This window comes from Leptodactylus fuscus, chromosome 3 (genome assembly GCF_031893055.1).
Source record: "Leptodactylus fuscus isolate aLepFus1 chromosome 3, aLepFus1.hap2, whole genome shotgun sequence".
In the NCBI taxonomy this organism is placed as follows: Eukaryota; Metazoa; Chordata; class Amphibia; order Anura; family Leptodactylidae; genus Leptodactylus; species Leptodactylus fuscus.
The window spans coordinates 34,857,605-34,885,502 of record NC_134267.1 but is presented as its reverse complement, the minus strand read 5'-3'; the positions used below and the strand labels follow the sequence as shown (position 1 = coordinate 34,885,502).

The following is a 27,898-nucleotide window of genomic DNA, read 5'->3' as shown; positions in this document are numbered from 1 at the left end:
AGCTACATGAAACCCGGCATTCTGAAGACCACATTCCTCCTCCTAGACAGAGACTGTCTGTTCTTGTGTCTATTCACCCTGCACCCTTCATAAAAACACTCAACAGAGAGTCTCGCCCAGGCAGATTTACCCACCGAGAACCCAGCACAGGTCATGCTCTCCTATCACAAAACCAACCACACACATTTTAGAAGTTCTCCGCTTCCTGGCAGCGCTGCCAAGGCATACACCACGGCAAACAGTACGGTTGTAAATTTCGCATCCCGCTCTAAAACCAGGGGATAAACTGTATATAAAAAAAAAGATCAACCCCCAAAAAACATCCAGAAATACAACTAATTATATGGCCACTATTAATCTGCCGGTGAAAGGCAATCCCATAGTTTCTCGAGAAGTAAACACAGTAGTTGGCCTTGCGTGAGTCCTGGCGAGATTGTCAAACATTGTGGGGAAGGATGCAGACTGTGATCAAAGACGACTGAAAAGAATCTGGCTAATCTTGCTGGTGCTCCTGTCAGCTGCAGCGGTGGTGGCGTGCAAGAACTTCTCACAAGGAGGAGGGGGTGTAGTAGCTGGAAGGGTCAATAGGGTTCATTCATTAAAGAGACAGCTCTTTAAGAAAGAGAAATAATACAAGGATGAAAGTATCTATTTCCTCTTCCAAATGCCACAGGTTTCTGATTGTTTTTCAAAAGGTTCAGCCTCATTAAGATTCCTTTTACCTGCGTTCTGAGCTTAAAGGAGAAATGTCCCATATATACACTGTATATATATATATATATATATATATATATATATATATATATATATATGTGCATGTGTGTGACACTGTATATATCATCTACCGCCATTAATGCACTGTAGTAAATTAACACATATAACATGTTATATGCTGTAAAATAACTTCTCTGCTCTTAAAGGGGTTGTCCCATCACAAGGATCCTATCTATACTGCTAGTTTATGTGGATATAAGACTTTTCCTAAATGCATTGCTTTATCACAACTGCTTTGTTTGGCTGCTATCTTAATTTATTCACTTCACTGTTTACACTCCGTTTCTATGGTACTTGGGATTATCTGCTCATTTGTCAAGTGATGTAGCTGCCTGCTCTCAGGGGGGGAGGGAGGGGCTGGAAGCAGCTCTGAGCTGTTTGAGAAGCTCCGCTACCTAAATGACACAGATAGGGGAGGTGAGAGCTCCGGGATTTCTGAGCTCTTATCAGTCGGTTTAATTGAATTTGGCTGATAAGGGCTGAGATAGGGAGTCTGTTACCTCTGTATGTAATGCAAACTGACTCAAATCCAGCTCTGCTACATCAGCTTCGCACTGTGGTAATTCATTTACAACCAATCCCGTGCAAGTGAAACCCCGCCCACCTATGTGCCGAAAAAAGCAGGAAGTGAAGAGAGCTAAACAGCCTGCAGGTTAGTGAACAAGCGTCATGAGAATACCCCTTTAAGGGCTCGTTCACACGGGGCCAGTGGGGCGGAATTTGGACATGGAATCCGCCTCCATACAATAGTGCTCTATGTAGACCGCTAGCATTCGTTTTTCTGCTAGCGTTTTTTTGCCGCTAGCAGAAAAAAGAAGCGACATGACCTTTCTTGAGGCGGATTCCGCCTCAGGATATCAATGCAAGTGAATGGGAGGCGCGGTTTTGGCAAAAAACGCCTCAAAAAACTGCCAGTTTTTTGAGGCGGCCTTTGCCAAAAACTGCGCCAAAAAACGCTTCCTAATTCCTGAAGCGTTTTTTTTTTCAGTACCAAATTCCGCCACCCCCCCTATTCACGTGTGAACTAGCCCTAATATGACATTGTTCTACTGGTGACATACGTGAGTGACATCCTGGATTCTTTCCGTCGACTGCAGATTTGCCTCAATGGTCATGTATTAGTGAGGAATTCTGGACCCAGTACAGGTGGTGGGTGACAGAAGGATACTGTCCGTGGTGAGCTCCATGCTGGAGGATAACTCCCACCCCATGTATGAGACCTTGACAGCGCTGGGCAGTACTGTCAGTGACCGACTGCTTCACCCCAAGTGTGAGAAGGAGCGCTATCAGAGATCCTTCCTCCCAACCATGGTCAGGCTGTGTAATCTACATCAGGCTAAGCGAAGATCACTCTGCACAGAGAACTAAATGATCCTGAAGTCTTTCTTTTTCTTTCAGTTGCTCTAACTCCTACTATCTTTTCTATCTGCTATGAGCTTGTATGTGTTCTTTCTTTCTTGTAATATATTACTGTATTATCCAGGCTGCTGTAACACTAAGCTATTAAAGGATTATCTTGTATAATCTTAGAACAAGCCTCTGGGTGCTCCTGGAGCGGACAATGATGGGAGGCACACCAGAGTGCTGGGGACAGGGGAGTTGGGCACATATTCTGGGGTCCTGGCATTCAGCATTTCTTCACTAACTTGCGTAGATATTGCTCCGGCAACAAAGACCAGTTTTTCTTTTAGACAATGTCATAAATCTGCCCCATTTTGTTGTGGCCATGGCTGTCCTTTCGCCTATAGCAACCAATCACAGCTCAGCAACGTCAATGTAGGACATAAAAGCTGTGCTGTGATTGGCTGCTAATCGTAACCGTTTTTCTTTTAGCCAAATTTATAAAATTTTTGCCAAGTGTCCCTTGAATAGTTTTAACAGTGTAACAACTGGGTTAATATTCTGGTAAATGGGGGACTAATGACAAAAAAAACATCTTATCACATGACATGGGGGGGGGGGGGCATTGATAACCTGATACTCATCTAACGTTGATCAGTCTTCTATATCATTAGGTGTTACATATACTTTACAGCATGATGTTATTGAGCTACATATAATAGGTTTATGTCTTTAAGGACCTGAATAAACTATATTCTAGACGTCCGATGCTCTCGGTCAGAGACTTTGGCCGTAATCTAGGGAATCTTACAATGCCACATCTGTCTGGTGAGCGCTCTCCATCCACTTCCCTTACCCGGCAGGAGCTAATCATATAAACTCAACATACCATAACTAAACGGATTGCAACTAAAAAGAAAACAACCAAAAGCGAACAGGATTATCCAACACCTCTTAGACTTTGTTTCTCTTTGCGTGACAAGGAGATAAAATGGGGCTAGTTAAAACTGGTTAAGGCCGAGGGGTTTAAAGGTAATTACGATGTGTGGTCTGAAGAGATTGTCATGTACTCCACCAACAATCACGCATGGTCACTTATCTGCTATTAACACAAAGCAGGCTCTCCTCCTCTCCAGACACAAGGAAAACCCGGAGTGTAGAAGATACTGAGCCGCTACTTTTATAGAAACAAATAGAAATAGGCAAAGGGGAAACTAAACTTTAACAAGTTCTGCTCCATAGACTGCCAGACATCAGTAAATCCATGGACGGTCCACTGAAGCAGAAGACTCATGGACAGTGTCTGGTTAGGAGCTGTATATGGAGAAACTGATGTATATATGCAGCGCCTGGAATCAGGTTGTAGGGTAATGGATGGAAAAATATATTGTAAGTTTCACTATGTTATTAAAGGGGTTGTCCACTTTTAAAGGGATCCTATCATTAGAATCCCTTTTTTTCTAACTAACACGTAGGAATAGCCTTAAGAAAGGCTATTCTTCTCCTACCTTTAGATGTGTTCGCCGCACCGCCGTTCGGTAGATATTCCGTTTTCCGTCTTTATGCATATGAGTTCTCTCACAGCACTGGGGGCGGTCCTTAGTGCTCAAACAGCACTGGGGGCGTCCCCAATGCTGCGAGAGAACTCTACAGCGCCGCCTATATCTTCTTCAGGAACCGGCCTCTATGCGTCGTCTTCTACGCATGCGCAGTTGGCTCTGTCAGCGGGCCTCGGGAAGAGCCGACTGCATTTGCGTGCACCCATTTTTTTTTGTGGTCGCTTACTACAAGAGCTCGTGTAAAAAAAATGGCAGCGCAGGTGCAGTCGGGCAGAGCCGACTGCGCATGCGTAGAAGATTGAAAGCCAGGCTACTAACCATGGGCCACCATGCATAGACCATCAATATCAGATTTGCAAGGGTACGACAGCTGGCACCCCTGCAGATCAGCTGTAACAGGACACTGTGGTTCCTGGTAATGTTGACATGACGGGAGCTATGCTATTCATTTGTTATATGTGTAGCGGCAGCTTTAGGAACTGTAGTGTTGTCCCATAGACTTCAGTGGGACAACGCCTTTGAAGGAGGAGTGAGTGGCACAGAAACATTACGGGAAGTCGCTTTGTTCTGGACCATCACTGGAGCTGTCGGATTATCGCAGATCTTATACCGATCCTAAAGGTAAGCCATTAATATTAGAAAATGGATAACCCCTATAATTTGGAATAGGTTGGCCCAGTCACTTCTGTTATGCCACATTAAAGTCATGTTCGCACGAGGTAAATTTTTTTGCAGAAATTTCTTTAACCAAACGTCAGGCCCATTCAAATTGAAAATATTTGTCTGCAACAAAATACAGCACATGCGAATGAATCCTTAGAACCTATTCACATGCCTTGTGCGCCGTCAGTTAGGAAACAGTACACACACGGTTGTGTGAATAGAGTGTTAGGCTTTCTGCACATAGGTGATTTTTCCAATGAAAAAAGTCAGACACGGAATCTTAGGCAGAAAGTCAAAGCTGACCCTTGGATAGAACATGGCGCAGATCTGCACATAGAGTGATTGGTAAAACTCCACAATTTCTGAAGCGGATTCTGCACGGATCGGTTAGCAGAACGTTTTCATCCTCCGATTTCAGTTGTACAATGGGAAGGAGTCTCCTTCGGATTATAAATTCAAGCAGATGAATTTTAGCAAATCTCATCTGCATGTAGCGTATGCAATAATCTCAGGAATTACTGCAACAAGATATGCCACATGTAAACATACCCTTACAGGTTGGGCACAATACAATAGATCCTGTAAACCACATACAGTAAAATATTCATTGTAAGATTAGATTGGCACATAAAATCTGTTGTAGAAATTTCCATATGATTTTTTTCCCCTGCAGCTTGCACACAGATTTCTGCCAACCCCATTTAAGTGAAAGTGACAGTCATAAGAAATTCTGCAACAAATCTGCCATGTGCGAATATAACCTAATTGGACGTGATATAAAACATAGCTAAAGCGGTCCTGGATCATGCCCATACCAGACCATGGAAAGAGAGGATCACTGGTACATGGGTACTGGAATGAGTTAAGAGGTTCGCTCTCCTGCCAAAGCCAAGAATTACATTTTTTAGATGGAACATGGCTTTATAGAATAAACTTGAAAACAGGTACTTCATATTGTCTTGTCTGTATGCGAGTCCTACCGCTTGTATCACTAACATGCCTTTTATTCCCTCAATAGATTTGTGTAGTGACGGTGCCCTCTGCTGGAGACTGATCGCTTCACACCACTGTTTTTCCATTATTAATAGGATTGAGTGATTAGGATCGGAAAAGATCAAATTCCGATCGGCGGTCGAGTAAATTTCACGATCGTGATCGGAATTCCGACCCGATCTTTTAAGTGGGATCGAGGTCAGAGATTTTTTCAAGATTGGCTCAACCCACAAGTGACTTTTCCCATAGAGAAGCTCTGACTAGGGTTGAGGATCTTTTCCGATCCCGATCGAGCAAATCTGGATCGGCTGGAAAATGATCGGAAATCGGATTTTGAAGTCGATCCTAAAATCTCAAGATCGGCTCAACCCTAATTATTAACATTCTACATCTGAGCTGTGACTGAAGTTATAGCAAAAGCCTTAAATAAAATAAAATGTATTCAAAGTCTTAAAATCCAAAACAATAGTAAGAGTTCATCAAGCATTTTATATCTCATAGTGCTACAGATGCCTCGTGTGGACATGTCCTTAATGTGGCATAACTGGGGACAGTTTTTGTGCTTAAAATGTCCCCCTCAGCTTATACTTGAGTCAAGCAAAAAAAAAAAAAAATTTATGACCAGCTGCGATAGCAATGTTTAAAATCTCCCATAAAATAGTGGGAAAAAAAAAAGAAAGAAGCTTTAAAAAAATTATAATAAAAAAATAAAGTAAATGAAAGTTCTAAATCCCTACTTTCGCCAGAATACATATCAAAGTAGAAAATGACTGTGAAACACATACGCATTAGGTATCCCTGTGTCTGAAAGTGCAATACAGGTAGTCCTCGACTTACGACGTTGATCCGTTCTTGCGCGGCGTCGTAAACCGAATTTCGACGTAAGTCGGAAACCTACCATACCGACGGCGCGTAGGAACGGATCAACCCCCCCCCCCTTTAAAATAAAACCCTGAAACAGAATGTGAAACTTACCGTACGGTGCAGGGTGGGCGGGCGGGCATTCAGGCCTCCTCTTCCTCCGATGTTCCGTCCTCCTCCTGCGCTCGCAAGCTGATAATGGCCTGGGCGCATGCGCAGTAGCCGTAATAGAAGCATCATGATACTGCGCATGTGCCCTGGCCATTAACAGCTCGCGAGCGACGGAGGAAGTGGTCAGGACATCGGAGGAAGAGGAGTCCTGAATGCCCGCCCGCCCACCCTGCACCGTAAGTTTCACATTCTGTTTCAGGGTTTTATTTTACAAGCTCACTTGTAACAGCAAGCTGCCAGCATTGATTTTCCGCAGGCTAGTCCTTGCTAGCTGGGAGTGCTGGCAGTTTTCTGTTACAAGGGAGCTGTCGTAACCACGAAACGTCGTAACCCGAGACCGTCGGAACCCGAGGACTACCTGTATAGGGGATCTGCAGTGCTCCTGTTCCGTCGGGAAGGGGTTAATAGGAGCACTGCAGATACGCTATATTCAGCCAGGCTGAATTCCAAGTGGGGGAAGAAAAGCAGTCCTCAAGCTCAGGGAAGGGGCAGACAGACAACCAAAACACCCCCTCCCCTTTCCCAGCAACTACTGCACCCAAAAACTCCGACCATTTTAATTTGTGAAATTTTCCAGTAGCTGCTGCATTTCCCCCCCTCGAGTCAATAAGTTTTCCCAGTTTTTTGTGTTAAAATTAGGGGCCTCGGCTTATATTCAGGTCGGCTTATAATCGAGTATATACGGTAAAAAGGCAAGAGTGGACACATCTGTATACGAAACGGTTACATATATAGTACAGCTGGATTGAAGTATCAGATGAAGGGATGATATGTACTAAGAAGTCATCTATAGACATCTCTCATTCTAGATTTCCAATGCATATTATATATACATATTATATTATAAGGGCCTCACTTTGCAAAGCTTTAAGGGCAGCCCTTTCCAATACTAAGTTCCCCCTTTGTCTAGAGACATTCCTGAGCCCACAATGAGCGCTGGCGCACTGCCACCCGCGGCGGTTACATTATCAATCTTCTCTCACATTGCAGACCCCGGCCAAGTTTATTTATCCCTATGGAATGCCGGTAAAGACGACAAAGTCTACAAGACGAAACCTTCTCTCCGCACATTGGGTCACTCATGTTTGAAAAGAAACTCATCATCTTAACTAAAAGGACAGGAAAAGTGCTTTTAAGAAAGAGAAGCGTTGTGCATGAAAGGCTCCAATGATGCCAAAGAAAAACGTACATTACACGGAAACTTAATACAGCGCAGCTCTGGCAGCAGAACATTACAGACACAGTACAGAACATGGCGTTCTAGGTGAAACCGTCATAAACTACTAAAGTACTTAGCCGAAGGGCCGTGTTCACATTCACTTTTTTTATGACCACATAATGCACATAAGATATGATACGTCCTCCTCATGACCTGCAGCTTCCAGGAAGGAACTCGTCATCTTTCTTCACACATTATACAGCGTACTTAAGATAAGTCAGCATGTAAGTAAACGTGCCCAGGGTTCACACACATTATATTTCACACAAGTGCACTATAGTTTGCAGGGGTCTATGATGACCCTTCATCTCCTGCTTCTCTGTACAGCCATATTTTGGGAAGAATATGCAAATCTGTCTTCCATGATGTAATTAGGAAGTCAGCTGCTGCCTCAGTGTTGCAAACCAATAGAGAGCGCTCACTGGAATGTGCAAGCCTGTCTTCCCTGATGTAGTTAGGAAGACAGAACTCCAGTGAAATAACCCAATAAAGGCTGCTCCCTTTTGCATCATGCTCGACCTTCCAAGAGGCCTTTGTTTTGCAATGACGCTGGGATTATTACCAGGTATAGTCTCTCAATCGAGGACAGCTGTTTCAATGTACTTGCATCTCATCAGCTCGATGTAGAGAGGACTATAACCTGGTAGAGGTGAGAGGCTTAGACAGGGTTAAGGGGATATTGTCACTCCTTAGGGAGAGACCACCATATAGGTGTGTGGAGACTTATTAAGCCTTTACACCTATATGGTGGTCTCTCCCTAAGGAGTGACAATATCCCCTTAGCCATATTTTAGCAAGCAAGGTTAGATATGGGATATATCGACGGTCATCACATTATGGGGGTCCAGGGTCTATCTGGTCAGGGCTGTGTTTATCAAAATTAAATCAAGTCCATTTTTGTTATATGGAAATGTCCCGCTATACCTAATGGTAATAGGTTTCTAAAGATGTCCCTGAAGAAATTGTCCACTGCAGTACAGGTATATGGTGTAGAGTCCTCTGAGTTGTCGGGCTCTCCAGAGGATTTATACAACCCAGTCCCTAGAGGGTACGTTCATATGTTAGGAAATTGCCGTGGATTTGGGGGAAGGATTCCACCCCTAAACCGTGGCAGATTCTGTCCCGAATCTAAATCCCATCTGCTCGACCTTGTTGCAGATTCCATGGTACGACACCCCCTGATGAATAAGCCCATTTATCCGCCCTGTATCGGCATTCTGCAATAGAATCCAAGAGAATTTTCTCTTAATTTTCTGCCATGTGAATTTACCCTAACATTCACACTCCCTGGCTGAACTTACGGTCTGGCCCCACAGGTTGTATCCCTCGTCATCCTCCACCCGGAAGTCAACTGTGGTCACCCTGAAGCACCGAGGCACTACTGTATAGGCTTCAGATGGAGAGCGACGTCGAGCTGGGCCGAAGTTAGGGGCATTAATCTGCAGATTACACAAGCCCACACTGCAGATTACACAAGCCCAAAGTCCTTTTCCACTCATTAGCATAATGATAAAAGCCCCAAATTCTCAGCAACAGAGAAGCAGTCCAAAATAGCACATGCATATTTAGAAACTGCATGAGAGCCCTATAAGGTGGTGTGCGTAGACTGATGTCATTCTTCCTGCCGATAGACTCCCTTTAATACGATAAAGGGATATCCTGGACTGACTATGGCTTAGCTGTTTGCTGAGGGCGCTAGAAGCAGAGTCCAGGGTGATTGACTGCTTACCATAGGGGGGCTGAAGTAAAGGGGTTGTCTTTGAGAAGACATGCAACTTAAGGCTGGATTCATATCTGTGTTGGAGTCTCTGTAGGATATTACAATCAGCGGAGAGAAAAACCAGTGGAAACCGTGCGGATCCATTATGATCTTTGGGGTCTGCAGGTTTCCACAGCTTACCACTTTTTAAGTGGACGGGGTTCCCACCTATTGTAAGGTGTATCTTTGCAGCCCGACTGTCCACAGATCTTAACTTCTGGGGAAACAAGTTGAATTTTAGAGTTGCAGTTTCTCAGATTCCACAACGTTTTACAGGCAACAGGATTGTTCTTGTAAAACTTTCAGCACTTTAAACAGTTCTCCTTCTTCTAGCTATTATGTCTATCAATTGTCTGACGTCAGTTCCCAGGTAGAATATCCAGATACAAGCCGCTGGGCGGTAATGTCTCTATAATTATCGCTATTTCGCTGTGCCATTTCCCATATTAATGTACACCGTACTGAGGGATTAAGTCAAGTGACGTATACATTTGTATAATGGGCTCATTGTGCTGGTACAAACGCTGTATAGTTAATTGTATACATATAACTGATCTATACTCACTGATAACTATAGGTTTGGAGAACCTGCTATTTGCGAAGACTTATTCTAGTTCTAACCCTTTACAATTCAACCGGATATCCTAGAGATAAAGAAACAGCAAGGACATTCTGTGCAGTCAATGAGATCAATATATTGCAGGAAATCCAACCCCAAAATAAACAAACACAAAACAAACAAAAAACAGCTAGTTTCGCTCTGCAATTTTCTGCCCTTTTCGGGCGGAATTCAAGGGGAACCACTCTTTTAAGCAGATTAGGTGTGAACCTAGAGAATATATATATATATATATATATATATATATATATATATATATATATATATATATATATATATATATATACACACACACACACACACACACACATTTGCAGAGCTCTACTATACACCAGCCAATATCAAGAGTTGTATACAATGAAACCCTATTCCCATAGAAATCCCCTAAAGATTAAAAGAGTTGTCTTAACCATACAAACAATCACTGGCTCAGCTCACCCCTGAGTTGGTTCCTGCTGCAGAATCTGTAATATTTGGTGGAAAAATAGAAGAATATGCAGTGCCATTTTATCAGTAATATGATGTACACCATGACAGAGCCTGAGGGACATCACAAGTCAGGGGGCTCCATTGCTGTCATATCATGAATTCTGGTTTTCTGCTTCTCTGATAGAACTGAAATCCAGAATTCTTAATGCATTGCAAGCTCAGGTTAAGTTCACACATGCATCCTTCTAAAATAGATATGTGATGATACAATATATTCAAGTGGAAAAAACCCCCAGTATCAGTGGTAAAGAAGATTCAATTGAAAGTAAAACCTATACCCACCATCTGTGACTGCCAGCGCTCTTCTCATCTAATTCCACAGCTTTTCCAGCAACGCTTTTGCCTGTAAAAAAAAAAAAAGAAGCGTCGCTCAAATTATAGAAACAAAAAATTAAGTCGCAATTACTACAGACTGCCAGCAGATGGCGACACACTACTTTCTCTAACACCACATGTAAAATATATAAAACGACAGACTACGTTGATGTCCGACAGGTCTTTTTGGGAAGATCCTCTTACCGTCAGCGGCATAGCTCTTCTTTTCTTCTACGTCATTTGTCAGATAAAACATGTCGCTGTATGCCCGGGCCAGTCTCCAAAGGAATTCAACCTTATTCCCATACTGAAATAAAAAAAAACAAAAAAAAAAAAAACACTTTCTATAACAGAATCCAAGTCATCACGAGTAGAAGTGACCAAAAGTAGAGGTAGATGCTATAGGTAGGTACTGTAGGTAGATACTATAGGTAGGTACTGTAGGGTGGTCAAATACCTTCTCCTGCTTGTTAAGTAACATCCTGAACCCCTCCTGCTTCTCTGCCTCGGAGCCTTTGTGGCTGGTATCTGCTTGCTGGAGAAGACAATGTAGTTCAGCTTCCTCTTTGTTGAGTTTAGCAGTCTGTGCTCGGACAATCCCCACTCCAGGCTCATCCTCTGACTCTACTTCTGTGTCAGTCTGGGCAGTGATGTATCTGCAAGAAGATCAACATATGTTTAAGGGCCATCATTTATAGAAATCACTATTTTTCTAATCTCATTGTTAACAATTTCAGATTATTTTGACAGTCACTGGCTCAAAATCAGCTCATTTCATCTGGAAATTGTCTCCCTTTGCATCTGAGGCTTATCAGCAAGGAAAGCTGTGGCAGAAAGTCAAAGCTCTACTTCGGCTTTCCACTGCAGTTTCCACAGAGCCAGAATTTGGAGAGGAATCTGAGGCAGAAGACCACCTTAGTTTTGTCAGTGTGAACGTACTCTATACTAGCCCTAACGTTCACAGTTTCAGTATGCATTATTAACCAGTACCTTATAGACTTTTTTTTTTGCATTACTATAGGGGATTATATTTATCACTGCGCCATCTTATTTCTTCTTGCTTTGTCACTTGTTCTTAAAGTTTTATAAAAGTTAATGCTGGTTAATAGAGATGAGCGAGTACCATTTGAAACGGTAGTTTCGAATAGCACGCCCCCATAGGAATGAATGGGAGCGGCTGACGCGCAGGGGGATAAGCGGCAGGACGCGGCCCTGGCTGTGAACATAGCCTTACAGGATCATTCATGTATAACATATCTTACCTTACAGATAACATTGTACATGCCAGAACGTATTAACAAAGAGTATATGTATTTAAAAATGGAGATGACACGTTCAGTATAAAAGGGGTCCAATACGTCCTGGTCAGACCCTTACAATGGCAATTGGTAAAGACGAACTGCCATTGCCTGTTTATAAAACACATCACATTTGATATCTCTATTATCTGCCCAGGCAGGAGAGGCAGAGGACTTATAGGCAATAATACTGAGGCCTTTGATCAGTAATATTGATGAGGATTTCTTTTATCTGAGGCCCGAAGAGGACAGAGACCTGCACCAGGGCCCAGAGGAGGAGAGTAAGACTGTGTTAAAGGATTTGTCCCATCAAAAGGATCCTATCTATACTGCTAGTTTATGTGGATTTAAGACTTTTCCTAAATGCATTGCTTTATCAAAACTGCTTTGTTTGGCCGTTATCTTAATTTATTCACTTCATTGTTTACACTCCGTTTCTATGGCCCTTGGGATTATCTGCTCATTTGTCAAGTGATGTAGCTGCCTGCTCTCAGGGGGGGAGGGAGGGGGTGGGAGCAGCTCTGAGCTGTTTGAGAAGCTCCGCTACTTAAATGACACAGATAGGGGAGGTGAGAGCTCCGGGATTTCTGAGCTCTTATCAGTCGGTTTAATTGAATTTGGCTGATAAGGGCTGAGATAAGGAGTCCGTTACCTCTGTATGTAATACAAACTGACTCAAATTCAGCTCTGCTACATCAGCTTCACACTGTGGTAATTCATTTACAACCAATCCCGTGCAAGTGAAACCCCGCCCACCTATGTGCCGAGAAAAGCAGGAAGTGAAGAGAGCACAACAGCCTGCAGGTTAGTGAACAAGCGTCATGGGAATACCCCTTTAAGTTTACTCTGCTTAATATACATTGGCATCTGAAAACATTGTAGTGTGTGTGTTTTCATTTTATTAGCATAGGGGCTAAAGGCTTGGCATGTTAAACGGTGCGCTTCACAAATTTGCGTGTCATCCTTGCGCAGGGGCCATGCTAATCTTCTCTGTATCGTTCCAATTTTTTAGTATATGTGCTGTCGAAGCACATATACTAAAAAATTGAAACGATACAGAGAAGATTAGCATGGCCCCTGCGCAAGGATGACACGCAAATGTTAAACGGTGCCTTTACTCCACACGATATAGAAGACTCTCCCTCTCTCACAATTAGGTATGGGGGCTGGGTAAATAGAAGTCTCAGGGGCCCAGATACCTGGATGCTAATGGGCCCTGGTTGATGGCTTTCGGAGAAGCATGACTCCTTCCACAAGTTACGTTTCTGGGGCTAACAGCGAAGTCTTCCCTGTCTCAGGGCTGTTTTTTGTCACTGTTGGGTGATGGATATCGCTTCTCCCTCAGGGGCTGCCAAGGACACTCAGATGTCTCACCATATTGCCAACACTCAATCAACTGAACTGTACTAGTGGTCCTCTAGAGTCTCTAACCCCAATTGTCCAGGGCTGTAATAAGCCCTGTAAACCAGAGGAATAGTCAAACAGCGGGTTAAGCTATAGGGGACACAAATGGAAAGCTGCAATCATACAAAAAGGCACCAGTGGCACATAAACATATTAAAATAAAGACACTTTAAGCAGTCTCCACTGGCATGCTGCAGATGGAGTACAACGCCATGATACACTTGCTTCCTATATAGGGATACATATATAGTACAGAGAGGATTTGTGGGTCATTGTACAAATGAATGGGTTCACGGGGATCAGAGAGGCTCCTGAAATACGTCACCATCTCACACTTTATCTTAGTGGGCTCTTTGTAAAACCCATTTGTGGGCGAAACGTACGTCGTGTGGTCGCAGGTCCCTATGTCTCTGGTAATATAGGCAATTGTTTGTGCTTTTTACTATGGCTTCAGATTTGTATTCTTAGTGTGATATGCTGATGAGATTTCATGCACTTTACATGGAAACTATTATATAGTTCACATCCATTTATTTACCATTTGAGCATATGGATGTTAGTTTATATTGAAATCATGGTATAATATGTCATTTTCACCAGCCTGTATTTCCAATGCACATGGTTTGGGTATTAGTTGTTCTTCCCCTTTATCTATTGTGAATGTCTTCATGTGTTTATTCTTTGTCTTATTTTTAATGACATTAATAAAATGATGGTTTTATTAGCTTAGCTGCTTGTTTCTTTGGTTGGTATACTTAGTGGGTTCTTTGTAAAACAGTCTGTTACAGGATCCTATAAGGTAAGCTGATGTCCCAGTTTCTGAAGCAATAGGACAATGCCAGAAGCGTATTGTGCCAAGTTCCCATTATAAATAATAGAAGACGTAGGAGAGGTATCTAACATTATATGGTTACCCTGCCAGCAGCGCCACCGGATCGTCACATAATACTATTACACTTCTAATGGAAAACATGCCGGTATTATACCTGCATCACTTTTGTCTTTTTGACACAAAACTATAAACTATTGTATGATTTTCTGGACAATGTCGAGTCCCTTTTTGATTTGGTTATGTAATTATCAGGGAATGGTTAAGGCTGATGATACATTTTATTGCTGCCCAGTTGCAGCACCTTTGGACACTGGTTCAGCTAGAGCAAATGGGACCGCTAGGACTGGTGTTGTAGGGGCTACTCTAGGAAATTTTGATATATATGTCCTAGGGGTTGGGAGGGAACTTGGTGGCAAACTTCCATGTCTAAAGTTGGCGCTGGTGGAGAACTTTTGTAGGGGGACACAGAAACTGAATTCTGTGCCTTACTCAGGTGCTCTCCTTATATGAGGATCTCACAGACCCTACAAAACGGCCCGGCCTCCTTCACAAAATAGGGGCAAAACCGGACAATGTGTCCCCAAAGCAGGCAGGATAATGTGCAACTAATGCGTATAATTTTGGGGTTCACTTCCCTCGGTCACTACTAGAATGGTGCACTGAAACTTATGCACAAATGCAGAGCCCATGTTCTGAGTCCTAGCTATTGTAAAAGAGGGCACAGGGCACGTCAGAAATAATAGGAACATTAGGCCCGGTTCACATCTGCGTTTGGTATTCTGTTAAGGGTGTTCGCCTGGGGACCCACCGAAAGGAAACCTATACATATTATAAAGCAGTTACCTAAGAATCCACACGGACCCCATAGACTATAGCTGAGTCCGTGTGGTTTCCGCACAAAACATGCAGAGAGTAAAGTGCTCCTTACATTACTTTTCTCTCCGCATGAATAGTGGGGAAACCACACGGACTCAGCTATAGTCTATGGGGTCCGTGTGGATTCGTAGGTAACCGCTTTTTAAAGTGTATAGGTTTCCGTTCGAGGGGTCCCCATGCAGACTTCCCGAACGGAATACCGAACGCAGATGTGAACCGGGCCTTACATTTATGGTTTCAGGCTAGAAAACTAATTGTGAACCACTGAAACCAATCCCTCCTCCACCAAAAGACCTAATACTATTATACCATTAAAAAAGGGGGGGGGGGGGTGTAGAAAGACAAAGACCTTGCAGAAATTCGATAAGATTTGAGGCTCAGTACATCAGGTGTTTCATCCAGGTTGCTCCCATTAGATGTCTTTTTTCTGCTGCCAACATGCTCATATGTGAACCCTAGAAGGGTTTTGTGCCCGATTTCCCTGCTTTGGACTACACGTACGACTCTCCAGGATGAAACTCTCTTTTATTTTACTCCACTACAGGTTGTAGACTTACTACACGGACATTAGAGGGCCTCACCCCTGCGGAGGGTTGGTGGGCTCCTTCTGGGGAATGATTATGGTTATGTAATATGTGCATTGCTGCACTGGCGGAAAATTCTTTTTTGTCCGGTTTGAATTACTAGTCTACCTAGCAAGCATTAACCCTTTCAACTTAATTTTTCTCCACAGCCTCCCATAGTTGGCTATATACTGAACTACTGCCATTTTTTTTATTTTGTGATTATCAATAAAAGGATCTCCTGACAGGGTAGGGGACAAATCAAATCTTAGTAAATTGGGGAAAGGGACTGGGGATTACAATACTTATAGTTCAGACATCAAATAAGATCTAAATGATGTGAGAGGAACCTACAATCCACCTCCATCACGGACCCCAAGACAATTGCCTATCCTGCTCTTATAGTAGGTACACCATTGCCTTGGATTGCAAGCCAATGAGCCCCATTCAATGAACTCGCGTATCAGGACTGGAGGATTCCGTTTTCACCTTCCTGGCGAAAAAAAAAAAAAAGGCGCAATGACTCCCGTTGAAATCAGTGGGATGCAGCACCCATCGGGTCTTTTGATGTTGCGTTACCATATACCTTCTTGGCTGTGTAGAATAGAGAATAGTAGATGGCGGAGTAATATGTGCCCACAAGGTTAGTGATGACAAGTGAGATTTCCACACTTGGAAGAATTTTGTGTTCAGCTCGTGAATGGTCATATACTTTACACACTTATGTATGATGCCACATCCCGTTATAGATGTCAATAACTTTATGGTTCTTGGTTTTTCTGAGAAAAGTCTGAATTAAAAACAGCTTGAAGTGGGCCTAGAGAGCCTTCAGCCCTGTGAATACGAATACTGGCAGGTAGAATAAGCTCTTTATGACTAATCTCCGCTCAGGAATAAGGAGATTACACATGGAGCCTTTGCATATATATAATTCATATAGCTCTAGGGAAACAATGTCTGTTCAGCTTCCAAAACTCTGATTTTTGATGTTAGTAATACCATGCTGGCAGGCCAATACCATTCTATTGGCAGTGTTATAATAAAATTTTGTTTCAGTAAAGGACTTTGTTGCCAAGGAATGACATGGGCAAAACTGTCCAGAACAGCCTGAGTACCTCTCACCATGCTGAACATCACAGTACAGTCCTCACGGGAAGAAAAAATAGCAGTAAAGGCATAGCTCCCAACTTCCAAAGGACTGAAAGAGGGACAGAACATTATGGTGTGCCATGAGGAATTCAGCCCACTTACTGCTACTCCACCCATTCCCATTCATCACTCTTTGTGCCCACAATCTACAATAACCCTATGTGCCCTCATTGTAATGACATCGTCCAGTTGCCCTCACGGCATGTCTATCGCCAACTGTCCCCCATGGTATAAAGTCCCTCTCCTAGTGCACCCACAGTATTTAGTGACCATCCAGTTTCCCCACGTTTAATGTCCCCCTCCAGTTACTCCTATAGTATAAAATCCCCCTGTAGTTGCCTCTTACAGTATTAGGTGTCTCTTCTGGTGCCCCCCACAGTATGAAACATTTAGAAAAACCACTAATACTCTCCTTCTCATATTCCCCTTTTGTTCTTCTTTGCTGGTTCTGGTACCGGAGGCTGCAGGTGCAATGCAAGTGATGGAGCAGAGATAGGGAGATGAATGGTGAAGCAAGGAGTGGATGGCTGTGTAAGAGGGATTCAAATTCTAGGTCTCATTTAAGTGTAATATGGTGTGCGTGTATACATATACCTTATGTGTGTGTATATATATATATATATATATATATATATATATATATATATATATATTATATACACACACATAAGGTATTTAGTTTGGATATCAGTGGAAAACCTATGATTGGTTGTTATGGAATAAAGTGGTTTGTATGAGACCTAGTATAACAGTGTCATCCACAGCGCCCTGCCCCTTTAAAGCTGATCTACAGCAATGAAGAAAAATGGCTGGGATGTTATGGAAACCTGGAATAAAGCTGTGTGCATGTGGAGACTACAAGCCTGCAAGCTTCTATACATACACACACACACACACACACACACACACTGGCAGGATGACATTTAAATTTTTGTTTGTGTAGTGGCCCCATAAGAATTGCCCAGTTTTGCACTGGTGTATTTTGTATGTTGTTTGTGTTTGCTTCTCTAAGTGTCATGTGATCATGTGTATCTACGATCAGTTGTTATGGATAACTGGAGTAAAGCTGTGTGAATGTGACCTTGTGTTAACAGTGTCATCCACAGAGCCCTGCCCCTTTAAAGCTGACATACAGCAGTGAATAAAAATGGCTGATACTGTGGCTGAGCTATGTATCTAATCCTCTGCCATGTGGTACTGTGTGCTGAGCAGCGCGTCTAATCCTCCGACGTGTAGAACTGTGTGCAGAGGCACATATCTAATCCTCCGGCGTGTGGTACTGTGTGCTTAGCCATGTATCTAATCCTCTGATGCGTGTATCTCAGTTTGGATATCAGAGTTGTATTGTGCATGTACAGTGACCGTGTTTAGTGCAGTTGGAATATGAGTGAAAGACTTGTAGGTTTGTATTGGCTAATGTGGGGTCATTGTTTTGGGAATACTGTATCTCCAGAACGGTACGTCAGAGTGAGTTAAGACTTGGTCTTAAACCTTCCAGGACACCTGAAGTATCTCTGTACCAAATTTGGTGAAGATCGATCCAGTCGTTTGGTCGCGCATAAAGAACAGACAGTCAGACAGAAATTAATTTTTATAATATAGAGAGATAAGAAATAGACCATCACTATTTAAATCTTGGAAACCTCACTGACTAGAAAGAGAGTTCTGGCAATAAGTCCTTTTGGTCTTAATTTTACCTTATGGGTTTTACAGATATGCATCATATAGTAACTGAGCAATGCTACCATATTCAGTATATGCAAATGTATAAGTACAGAAAAATCTACATTCTTAATATTGGCTTTATTATGGCATTTAGTGTATGTCACACTTACCCGCCTTCACTTTCAACTTCCTCAGAACTCGGGTATTCACATGAGGCCTTTGAGGTCTCACTTTTCTTTCTTTTAAGACTTCTGTGCTGGGGACTGACCTTCCTCCCATCATTCTTCCCTCTTAGCTCATCCTTAATTTGTTCTTCTAATTTAGGAATGGTTTCCTTCAGAAATTTGACCTCCTCCCTGAGTTCCTCAACACTTTTCAATACGTTTCCAAGTTTCTCAAGGATTTGAAGCTGACGATTCTGAAGGACCATGACAGCACCCTGGTCCTGAACTTGGTTATGTGTGGCAAGCGACCAGTTCTCAGGCAATCTGAGAAGATAGCCATTTTTTCCATATCTTCTCCAGCACAACAAGGCAATGCTAACCCCAGCAGCTCCCGAGAGGACTCCTAAAAGCAAGCTCCTGTTCTCGGATTGAACAATATTGCTCATGTTGACACAACAGGCGGTGAACCGACACTGCAGATATTTTTTGTGATGACTGATCAGCAAGCAGACCGCCTAGAATTACAAAGTTCAGCAAGTAGAAGGCTACATTCTGCCTTTACTAGATTTATTACACAGATTTCTACGATAACCTTCTCCAAGTGAAGGCTGCCATCAAGAATGCATTAGTGGCAGAATGGCCATGAGTCCCAGATCTATGAAGTGCAACATCTCACTTCTCAAAGGTCCAAAGTCATTCCGGAACGTCAATGATTTCTGTATGCCTGCCAAACAGAAAAGTTGTTGAGTAACCAGAGAAAGACTATCGAGCTGACACAGAAGCTCATGACATGTACGGTATATAAAATTATAGAAATTATTACATTGTTAAAGATATTTTTAACCACTTCCAGAGACAATCAGTTTTGACCATAAATGTGGACCTTTCACCAACTCCACCAATTTGTATCCTTTTATTTTAGGGGGAGGGGATAAAATGGTGAAAAACGGCAATTTGGGAATTATAATAATTATTTACTTTTTCTTTATTATTTACTTTTTTTTTTTACTTAAGTCCATGGTGCTCTACATTATTATAGTAATATATTAACGGTGCTGTACATTTTTATATTAATTTCACGGTGCTGTACATTATTTTAATATATTAATAACATGGTGCTGTATATTATATTAATTCCATGGTGCTGTACATTATAATATTAATTCCTTGGCGGTGCTGTATATTATATTAATTTATGCTGTATATTAGTATATTAATTCCATGGTGCTACACCTTATTGTAATAACATGTTGTTATACATTATTATATTAATAACATGGTGCTGTACATTTGAGGGTTTACATACAACACACAACACAAATACAATACTAACAGTATCCAACTGTTACAACTGGTTAAAGAGCCCGGCCTGAAATAGTTTACAGTCTATGAGATCAGAGATGTCTCCAACCACAGGCACTGCTCTCTGATCCCTGAGCGGGCATCCACAAAACATATAGTGTTGGCCAAAAGTATTGGCACCCCTGCAATTCTGTCAGATAATACTCATTTTCTTCCAGAAAATGATTGCAATCACAAATTCTTTGGTATTATTATCTTTATTTAATTTGTCTTCAATGGAAAACCACAAAAAGAATTGTCAAAAAGCCAAATTGGATATAATTCCACAGCAAACATAAAAAGAGGTGGACAAAAGTATTGGCACAGTTTGAAAAATCATGTGATGCTTCTCTAATTTGTGTAATTAACAGCACCTGTTACTTTCCTGAGGCACCTAACAGGTGGTGGCAATAACTAAATCCCACTTGCAGCCAGTTGAAATGGATTAAAGTTGACTCAACCTCTGTCCTGTGTCCTTGTGTGCACCACATTGAGCATGGAGAAAAGAAAGAAGACCAAAGAACTGTCTGAGGAGTTGAGAAGCAAAATTGTGAGGAAGAATGAGCAATCTCAAGGCTACAAGTCCATCTCCAAAGACCTGTGTCTACCGTGCGCAGTGTCATCAAGAAGTTTAAAGCCCATGGCACTGTGGCTAATCTCCCTAGATGTGGACAGAAAAGAAAAATTGACGAGAGATTTCAACGCAAGATTGTGCGGATGGTGGATAAAGAACCTCGACTAACATCCAAACAAGTTCAAGCTGCCCTGCAGTCCGAGGGTACAACAGTGTCAACCCGTCCTATCCGTCGGCGTCTGAATGAAAAGGGACTGTATGGTAGGATACCCAGGAAGACCCCACTTCTTACCCAGAGACATAAAACAGCCAGGCTGGAGTTTGCCAAAACTTACCTGAGAAAGCCAAAAAAGGTTTTGGAAGAATGTTCTCTGGTCAGATGAGACAAAAGTAGAGCTTTTTGGGAAAAGGCATCAACATAGAGTTTACAGGAAAAAAAAGAGGCTTTCAAAGAAAAGATCACGGTCCCTACAGTCAAACATGGCGGAGGTTCCCTGATGTTTTGGGGTTGCTTTGCTGCCTCTGGCACTGGACCGCTTGACCGTGTGCATGGCATTATGAAGTCTGAAGACTACCAACACATTGTGCAGCATAATGTAGGGCCCAGTGTGAGAAAGCTGGGTCTCCCTCAGAGGTCATGGATCTTCCAGCAGGACAATGACCCAAAACACACTTCAAAAAGCACTAGAAAATGGTTTGAGAGAAAGCACTGGAGACTTGTAAAGTGGCAGCAATGAGTCCAGACCTGAATCCCATAGAACACCTGTGGGGGAGAGATCTCTTAATGGCAGTTTGGAGAAGGCCCCCTTCACATCTCAGGGGGGACCTGGAGCAGTTTGCCAAAGAAGAATGGTCTAAAATTCCAGCAGAGCCTTGTAAGAAACTCATTGCTGGTTACTGGAAGCGGTTGTTCGCAGTTATTGTGTCTAAAGGTTGTGCTACCAAGTATTAGGCTGAGGGGGCCAATACTTTTGTCCGGCCCATTTTTGGAGTTTTGTGTAAAATTATCAATGATTTGACTTTTTTTTCATTCTCTTTTGTGTTTTTTCATTGCAAGCAAAATAAATGAAGATATTAATACCAAAGAGTTTGTGTTTGCAATCATTTTCTGGAAGAAACTGAGTATTATCTGACAGAATTGCAGGGGTGCCAATACTTTTGGCCAACACTGTATGTAGTAGATGTCGGCAAGAGACCTTTGATGGCTCTAGCCGTGTTACTGTGACCTCTGGTAATCAATATTGTTGGCGTTTGAGGGTTTTTTTTTTTTGTCATACCCATTTGAGGTCACCCCTCTGATTGAAGGAGTCGTAATATTCCAACTCACATAGGGCTGTACATTGTGTAAGGACTATGCCTGGTATTACAGCTTTATGCCATTCACCTGGAAGAGACTGAGCTGTAGAAAGACCATTTGACTTATGGATGTGATGGCAGAGTCAAAGAAGAGGCAGTGGGGAAGAGTCATGCACGGAGCCTTCAAACAGCTGTCTGACAAGGATGCTGGGCAGGGTCAAAATGGGATGCCAAGGTCCACACAAGGAATCGATTCTGGGGGCCTACCCTATGGCATTCGAGTAAACGCTTGCATCACAACTCCTTCACTGAAATTTTACACATATTTTAATGACGCAAGCTCCAAGTAGAGAAGTCCATCAATGATTTATGGGAAGGAAACAGCAGCAGTGTATAGTATGAGATAGTATGGGTCTATAGCACTGTAATGCTAGGAGCCCCTCTCCCGACATAGTGCTCAGATTGGCAAATATGACTTGCACACAGTCCGAGCTTAACTGTAAAATAAAAAACTGCACCAAAAGCAGCTTCAAACCGAAATGCAGCGTTTTCTAATGCAGTGCGAACTATAAATTGTATATAGAATAAAGGCAGGCACAGCACACCAGTACGGAGGCCTCAATAACAAATGCCCAGGTATATTAGAAATATATACAGATCCGTCCATAGGACAAGCGAGCACCGGAGAACATGCAATACTGAAGGTTAATCCAGTAAATAAAAGATTGGATCCAGATTAAAACGTAACTTTTATTCAATGATATTTAATAACCGTGGGTATAGTAGTCTCAGAGAGGGGAGAACACCGTACCCACAGCTATTATACATAATGGAATGAAATAGATATACTTTAATCCAGATCCAAATCTTCTATGCGCTGGATTAATCTTCAGTATTGCAGTTTTAACTTTACCCCAAATGTACTGTGCACGTTTACCCTAAGGCTCGGTTCACATCTGCAGCGGAGTTTCCATTGGAGTCTCTGCAGCAGAAATAGCCAATAATTGGGCAAGAGAAAAGTCCTGTGCCGCTATCTATATAAAAACGGATCTCATTATAGTCAATGGGTTCTGCAGGTAACTGGTTTTAGTGGTCCGGGTTTCCAGCAGACCTGAACGACGGAGACCTGTGCGCAGATGTGAACCTAGCCTATGCATTTACTTCTTTTTAATGGAATTTTTTCTGTCAAAACCAGAAGTGTGGGGAAAAAAAAAATACACTCAACATTTTACAGTCAAATTCCAACCACGTATTGCAGAAAAATACACGTAATGGAAACGCTGTGATTTCCAAAATGGTCACAGTTTTGGAACTCATAGCATGCCAATTATACCCACAGAAACGCTGATGGCTTCCCTATAGGTATAATGGAAGAAGAAAGTTCACAGAAGAAACCTATGTGGAAAAGCACTGCGCGAAAAAAACCGATGCATTGCCGTCCATCTACACAGCGCACAAAAATAGACGCTGCGGACACGGTGCACTTTCCAAAACCGTTGCAGTATTGGAATTCGCAGCATATCAATTATACTTACAGAAATGCTGGTGGTTTCATATAAGTGTACTGGAAGCAGAAAGTCCAAAGAGGAAACCTCTGCAGACATTCTGTGAGAAGCTTTTTTGCCATGTCCTGTTTCGTGGGGCCTTAGCCATAGGCCAGGGCCTCATGGGATGGAAACACTGCGATTTGCCTGGGGCGGAAACTAATGCCATGACCACTTTGCGGTAAAAACCACGTTGCAGACATGCCGCGATTTACAAAAACGTCAATTATATCAACAGAAACACTGGCGGTTTCCGCATAGGTATAACTTTAACCGAAAGTCCGTGGAGGAAAACTGTGAACTTTCTGCTTAAAGCACTGAAGGAAGAACTACGATGCGTTGCCGCTGTGGTTTTTGGCTGTGGGACATCCCGTGGGGCCTTAGCTTAAAGCTAAGGCTGCACATAGCAAAAAATCACAATGGAGGGGCAACACGGTGGCTCAGTGGTTAGCACTGCAGCGCTGGAGTCCTGGGTTTGAATCCTGCCAGGAACAACATCTGCAAGGAGTTTGTATGTTCTCCCTGTGTTTGTGTGGATTTCCTCCCATTCTACAAAGACATATGGATAGGGGAAAAAAATGTACATTGTGATCCCTATATGGGGCTCACAATCTACATAAAAAAAACAACAAAAAACCCCACAATGGAAACACATTTCAGTTTTTCCTGCAGTGCTTTTCAGTGATACCTATAGCGAAATCACCAGTGTTTGCATAGCTATAATACATAATACATATATAAGACATACTGCAGTTTCCAAAAACACAATGGTTTTGGAAATTTCAGCATTTCTGCGGATTTTTTTTTTTTTTCCTGCAATGTGTGGATGGGATTTGCTGGGACTGTAAAATGCTGCGGATTTTTGCTGCAGCATTTCCAGCGCATCCAAACAGTGGTGTTTACGTCACTGGAACCCAGCTTTAGGCTAAAGCCCCACGTTGCGATAATGCAGAATTTTTGCAGCTGCAGAAAAAAAATAAAACAAAAAACGCAGCATTTTACATTACCTGCAGTGTGAATGAGATTCTAGCAAATCCCTCCACACATTGCAGAAAAAAAGTTAACTGTGGAAAAGCTCATGCCCATGTTTTTGGAAATTGAAGTATGTCAATAATAATAACAGAGGGGGCAACATGGTGGCTCAGTGGTTAGCACTGTAGCCCTGGGTTCGAATCCCGCCAGGAACAACATCTGCAAGGAGTTTGTATGTTCATCCTATTCTACAAAAACATACTGATAGGGGAAAAAATGTGCATTGTGATCCCTCTATGGGGCTCACAAGCCACATAAAAAAACACAACGGAAACACTGGCATTTTCCCTGTAGGTTTAATAAATCTGCATTGAAAAACGATGTGTTTGTTGCATTTCACTATGTGGCACCACACACAGAAAACACTACTCTTGTGGCCTATAGCAGATTTGCCAACTTTTCTGGGTATTACTAAAGATAGATAGATATAGATCTATTTAATTTATTTATTGTTCAGTGCTGTGGAATATGTTGGCGCTATATAAATAAAATGTATTATTATTTAACGCCACTGATTCCATAGTACTGTAGACTTATGAAGGGCTTTACATACATAGTACGAGTATAACAACAATACAATGCACATGTATCTAGATGTTCCCTTTTTTCCTGGAACCTACAAGGACATGATTTGGGGAGAGTTGCCAGCTATGGCAGGACCTGACAAGACTTCTATCCCCCATGAATGATACCTGCATGCATATATTACATAGCTGTCAGCTGGACAAGTAATCCTATGGAGATACATTGTATCAGATCTATACACGTGTGTAATAAGTATACAGATACATCTATGGATAGAGCTATAAGCCATGACATTGTCCCCAGCTCCTGCTATGTTATCTCCTCTCCATCAGATGTCTGTATGTCCAGCAGGCTCCAGAGCGCCCCGCACAGGTGAGAGGACACATGACATGCCGCCCCCGGTGTACTCACCACTGTTATGGCCCCCACAGTGCGGCTCGTATTTGACACTTCGGTGTGTGTCCGCAGCACAGCCTCGGTTGCTACACAGGAATGTAGAGACATTAGTTCCGGAAGAGGAAAGGTTCCGCCCCCTGCTGACACAATGTGGGCGGTGCAGCGAGGGAATAGCTGGAGGAGACTTATACACATGGACACACGAGGCTTCAGGAGGCTGCGGTACTGGCTGTTGTGGTCAGTGACAAAACACATGGGATACAGCGGTCCCTCTAGTTACACTGTCCACAGCATACAATATTATCCATATACAATAGACTTCTCATAAATTCTGTCTCATCTTACAGGCTTGGCTGGAGGCTCCAACCACTCAGCCTGGTCATGTCACTGGTAACCCCTGTATTAGTGAGGTGCATGCACTGACTGACTAATAGCGCAAAAGCCCCCATCCCCACCATAGAGAGTGATTTACAGCTCCCAGCAGCTCTTACTGACTTCATGTGTAAGGATTTGCTATATCTATATTAGTTCCCTGATGTTTATTCTTTGATAGTAATTTTTTCATAATTTTGGCAACATTTTGGAACCAATTACTAGCTTTTAATAGACTTATGACCATGGACTGTACATCACATGACCATGGACTGTATATCATGTGACCATGGACTGTATATCACATGACCATGGACTGTATATCATGTGACCATGGACTGTATATCACGTGACCATGGACTGTACATCACATGACCATGGACTGTATATCATGTGACCATGGACTGTATATCACGTGACCATGGACTGTATATCACGTGACCATGGACTGTATATCACGTGACCATGGACTGTATATCACATGACCATGGACTGTATATCATGTGACCATGGACTCTATATAACATGACGATGGACTGTACTGTATATCACATGACAATGGACTATATATCACATGACTATGGACTGTATATCACGTGACCATGGACTCTATATAACATGACGATGGACTGTATATCACGTGACCACGGACTGTACATCACATGACCATGGACTGTATATCACATGACCATGGACTCTATATAACATAACCATAGAGTGTACATCACATGACCATGGACTGTACATCACATGACCATGGACTGATTTTTATCCAGTTGGAGTTAATGAAGAAACGGCGGCGAGAATCAAAGGAGTAAAGGTAGGACTAGAATAGCCATTTTAAAAGTTATTACAACGTGCTCTTAGTTAAAAAAATGACTTTTTCCAATGATAGAATGATGAGATATTCCTTTTTAAAATAAACAATATAGGGATAATAAAACACTGGGGCAGGAGAGCGCATAGGCCAATAAATCAACATATTTGCAGAATGAATATTATGCGCTCAAGTGAGCAATAAATACCAAAGTCGCATGCATTGGCTTTAGACAATATGAGAGTGCATCTAGACAGACAGACTCCTATAAGATAGTAGGTCTATATAATTTAGGAATTTGGTACCTTATAGGATCTAAGTTATCATCTGTATTTCCTCCCTTGTAGCTGGAATGGATGTTCTCCGAGTATGTCCTATAAGGGGTATAAAGTCTTTCTTTCACCTAGGGTCATTTTAGGCAGCTCTGAGAACCATTGAACTATATAATAGACTAGTATAATGTCTCCTGTTTCACAAGCCTTGTGCAAGATGGGCTCCTTAGCTGTAAGACAGTGGACATGACATTTCTGGATCTGCATTGCAAGAACCAAGGTGACAATTTCCAATTCAGCCTGAGACACAGTAGGGGGTTAAAAAAAAAAATAGCATGGCAGGGTGACAGAATGTCCCATAATCTCTGAAATGTCCCTCATCTGTCTATTATTACAGTAATAATGTATATAGTAAAGAACATAAAGGAAGAATTGATGGGGAGATGAATGATAACATGTAGTAATTATTCCCAGTCCATCTCTGCTGCCCAGTAACACATTACACTAATCATATCTCCATGTCATGGCTGTGAAGGACATAGGAATATTTGGTGTGCTCAGATGTGGCCTTCAACTTGTGAGCCTGTCCTTCAAGGGTACCGTAGTGATATAGTGTTAGTGCAGATTCTATCTTTGCCTCATTGAAGTTTGTCTATTGTTCCATAGATGCAGAACACAGATGACAAATGATTTTATGGACATTACCGTGTGTCCAGTTATAAAATTACACTTATTATTATTATTGTTGTTTATTTATATAGCACCATTAATTCCATGGTGCTTTACATTTGTATCATAAAATGTATTACTTGCTATTTATTTATTTGCACACAGTTCTGTTACTAACAGGTCTAAAGTACTGTGAATTTAAGACACCCACATTTTGTTCTGGTGATCTCAGGAAACCTGCAGAAGGTCTATGTTAGGACGGGTTGGGGCCTCCGCTGTGCTGCGTGGAGGCGCCTGACCTGATCTCTATCCAGCGCCGGGATGTCGACCTGTTCCGGCTCTGAGG

General features: G+C 42.3%; 2 protein-coding genes and 2 non-coding genes across 4 annotated transcripts in view; 2 read left to right on the top strand and 2 right to left on the bottom strand.

Moving 5' to 3' along the window:
• The window catches only part of LOC142197234 (regulator of microtubule dynamics protein 2-like), a 44,568-nt gene extending 19,039 nt beyond the window's left edge, over positions 1 to 25,529 (bottom strand). The window contains exons 1-5 of the mRNA XM_075267386.1: positions 25,438 to 25,529; positions 18,721 to 19,438; positions 11,221 to 11,419; positions 10,968 to 11,070; positions 10,731 to 10,791 (exon numbers count right to left, since the gene is read on the bottom strand). Coding sequence (XP_075123487.1) covers positions 10,731 to 10,791; positions 10,968 to 11,070; positions 11,221 to 11,419; positions 18,721 to 19,160 — 803 coding nt within the window. The 5' untranslated portion in view covers positions 19,161 to 19,438; positions 25,438 to 25,529. The remainder of the gene's footprint in view (positions 1 to 10,730; positions 10,792 to 10,967; positions 11,071 to 11,220; positions 11,420 to 18,720; positions 19,439 to 25,437) is intronic.
• Positions 12,989 to 13,095, bottom strand: LOC142198754 (U6 spliceosomal RNA). The gene has a single exon (XR_012715396.1). It is a non-coding gene; the product is annotated as a U6 spliceosomal RNA (small nuclear RNA).
• Positions 13,079 to 13,181, top strand: LOC142198760 (U6 spliceosomal RNA). Its single transcript, XR_012715402.1, has one exon. It is a non-coding gene; the product is annotated as a U6 spliceosomal RNA (small nuclear RNA).
• Positions 15,549 to 27,898, top strand: part of APLF (aprataxin and PNKP like factor) — a 511,700-nt gene continuing 499,350 nt past the window's right edge. Inside the window, exon 1 of the mRNA XM_075267384.1 lies at positions 15,549 to 15,562. The gene's annotated coding sequence lies outside the window, so the exon portion shown is untranslated. The remainder of the gene's footprint in view (positions 15,563 to 27,898) is intronic.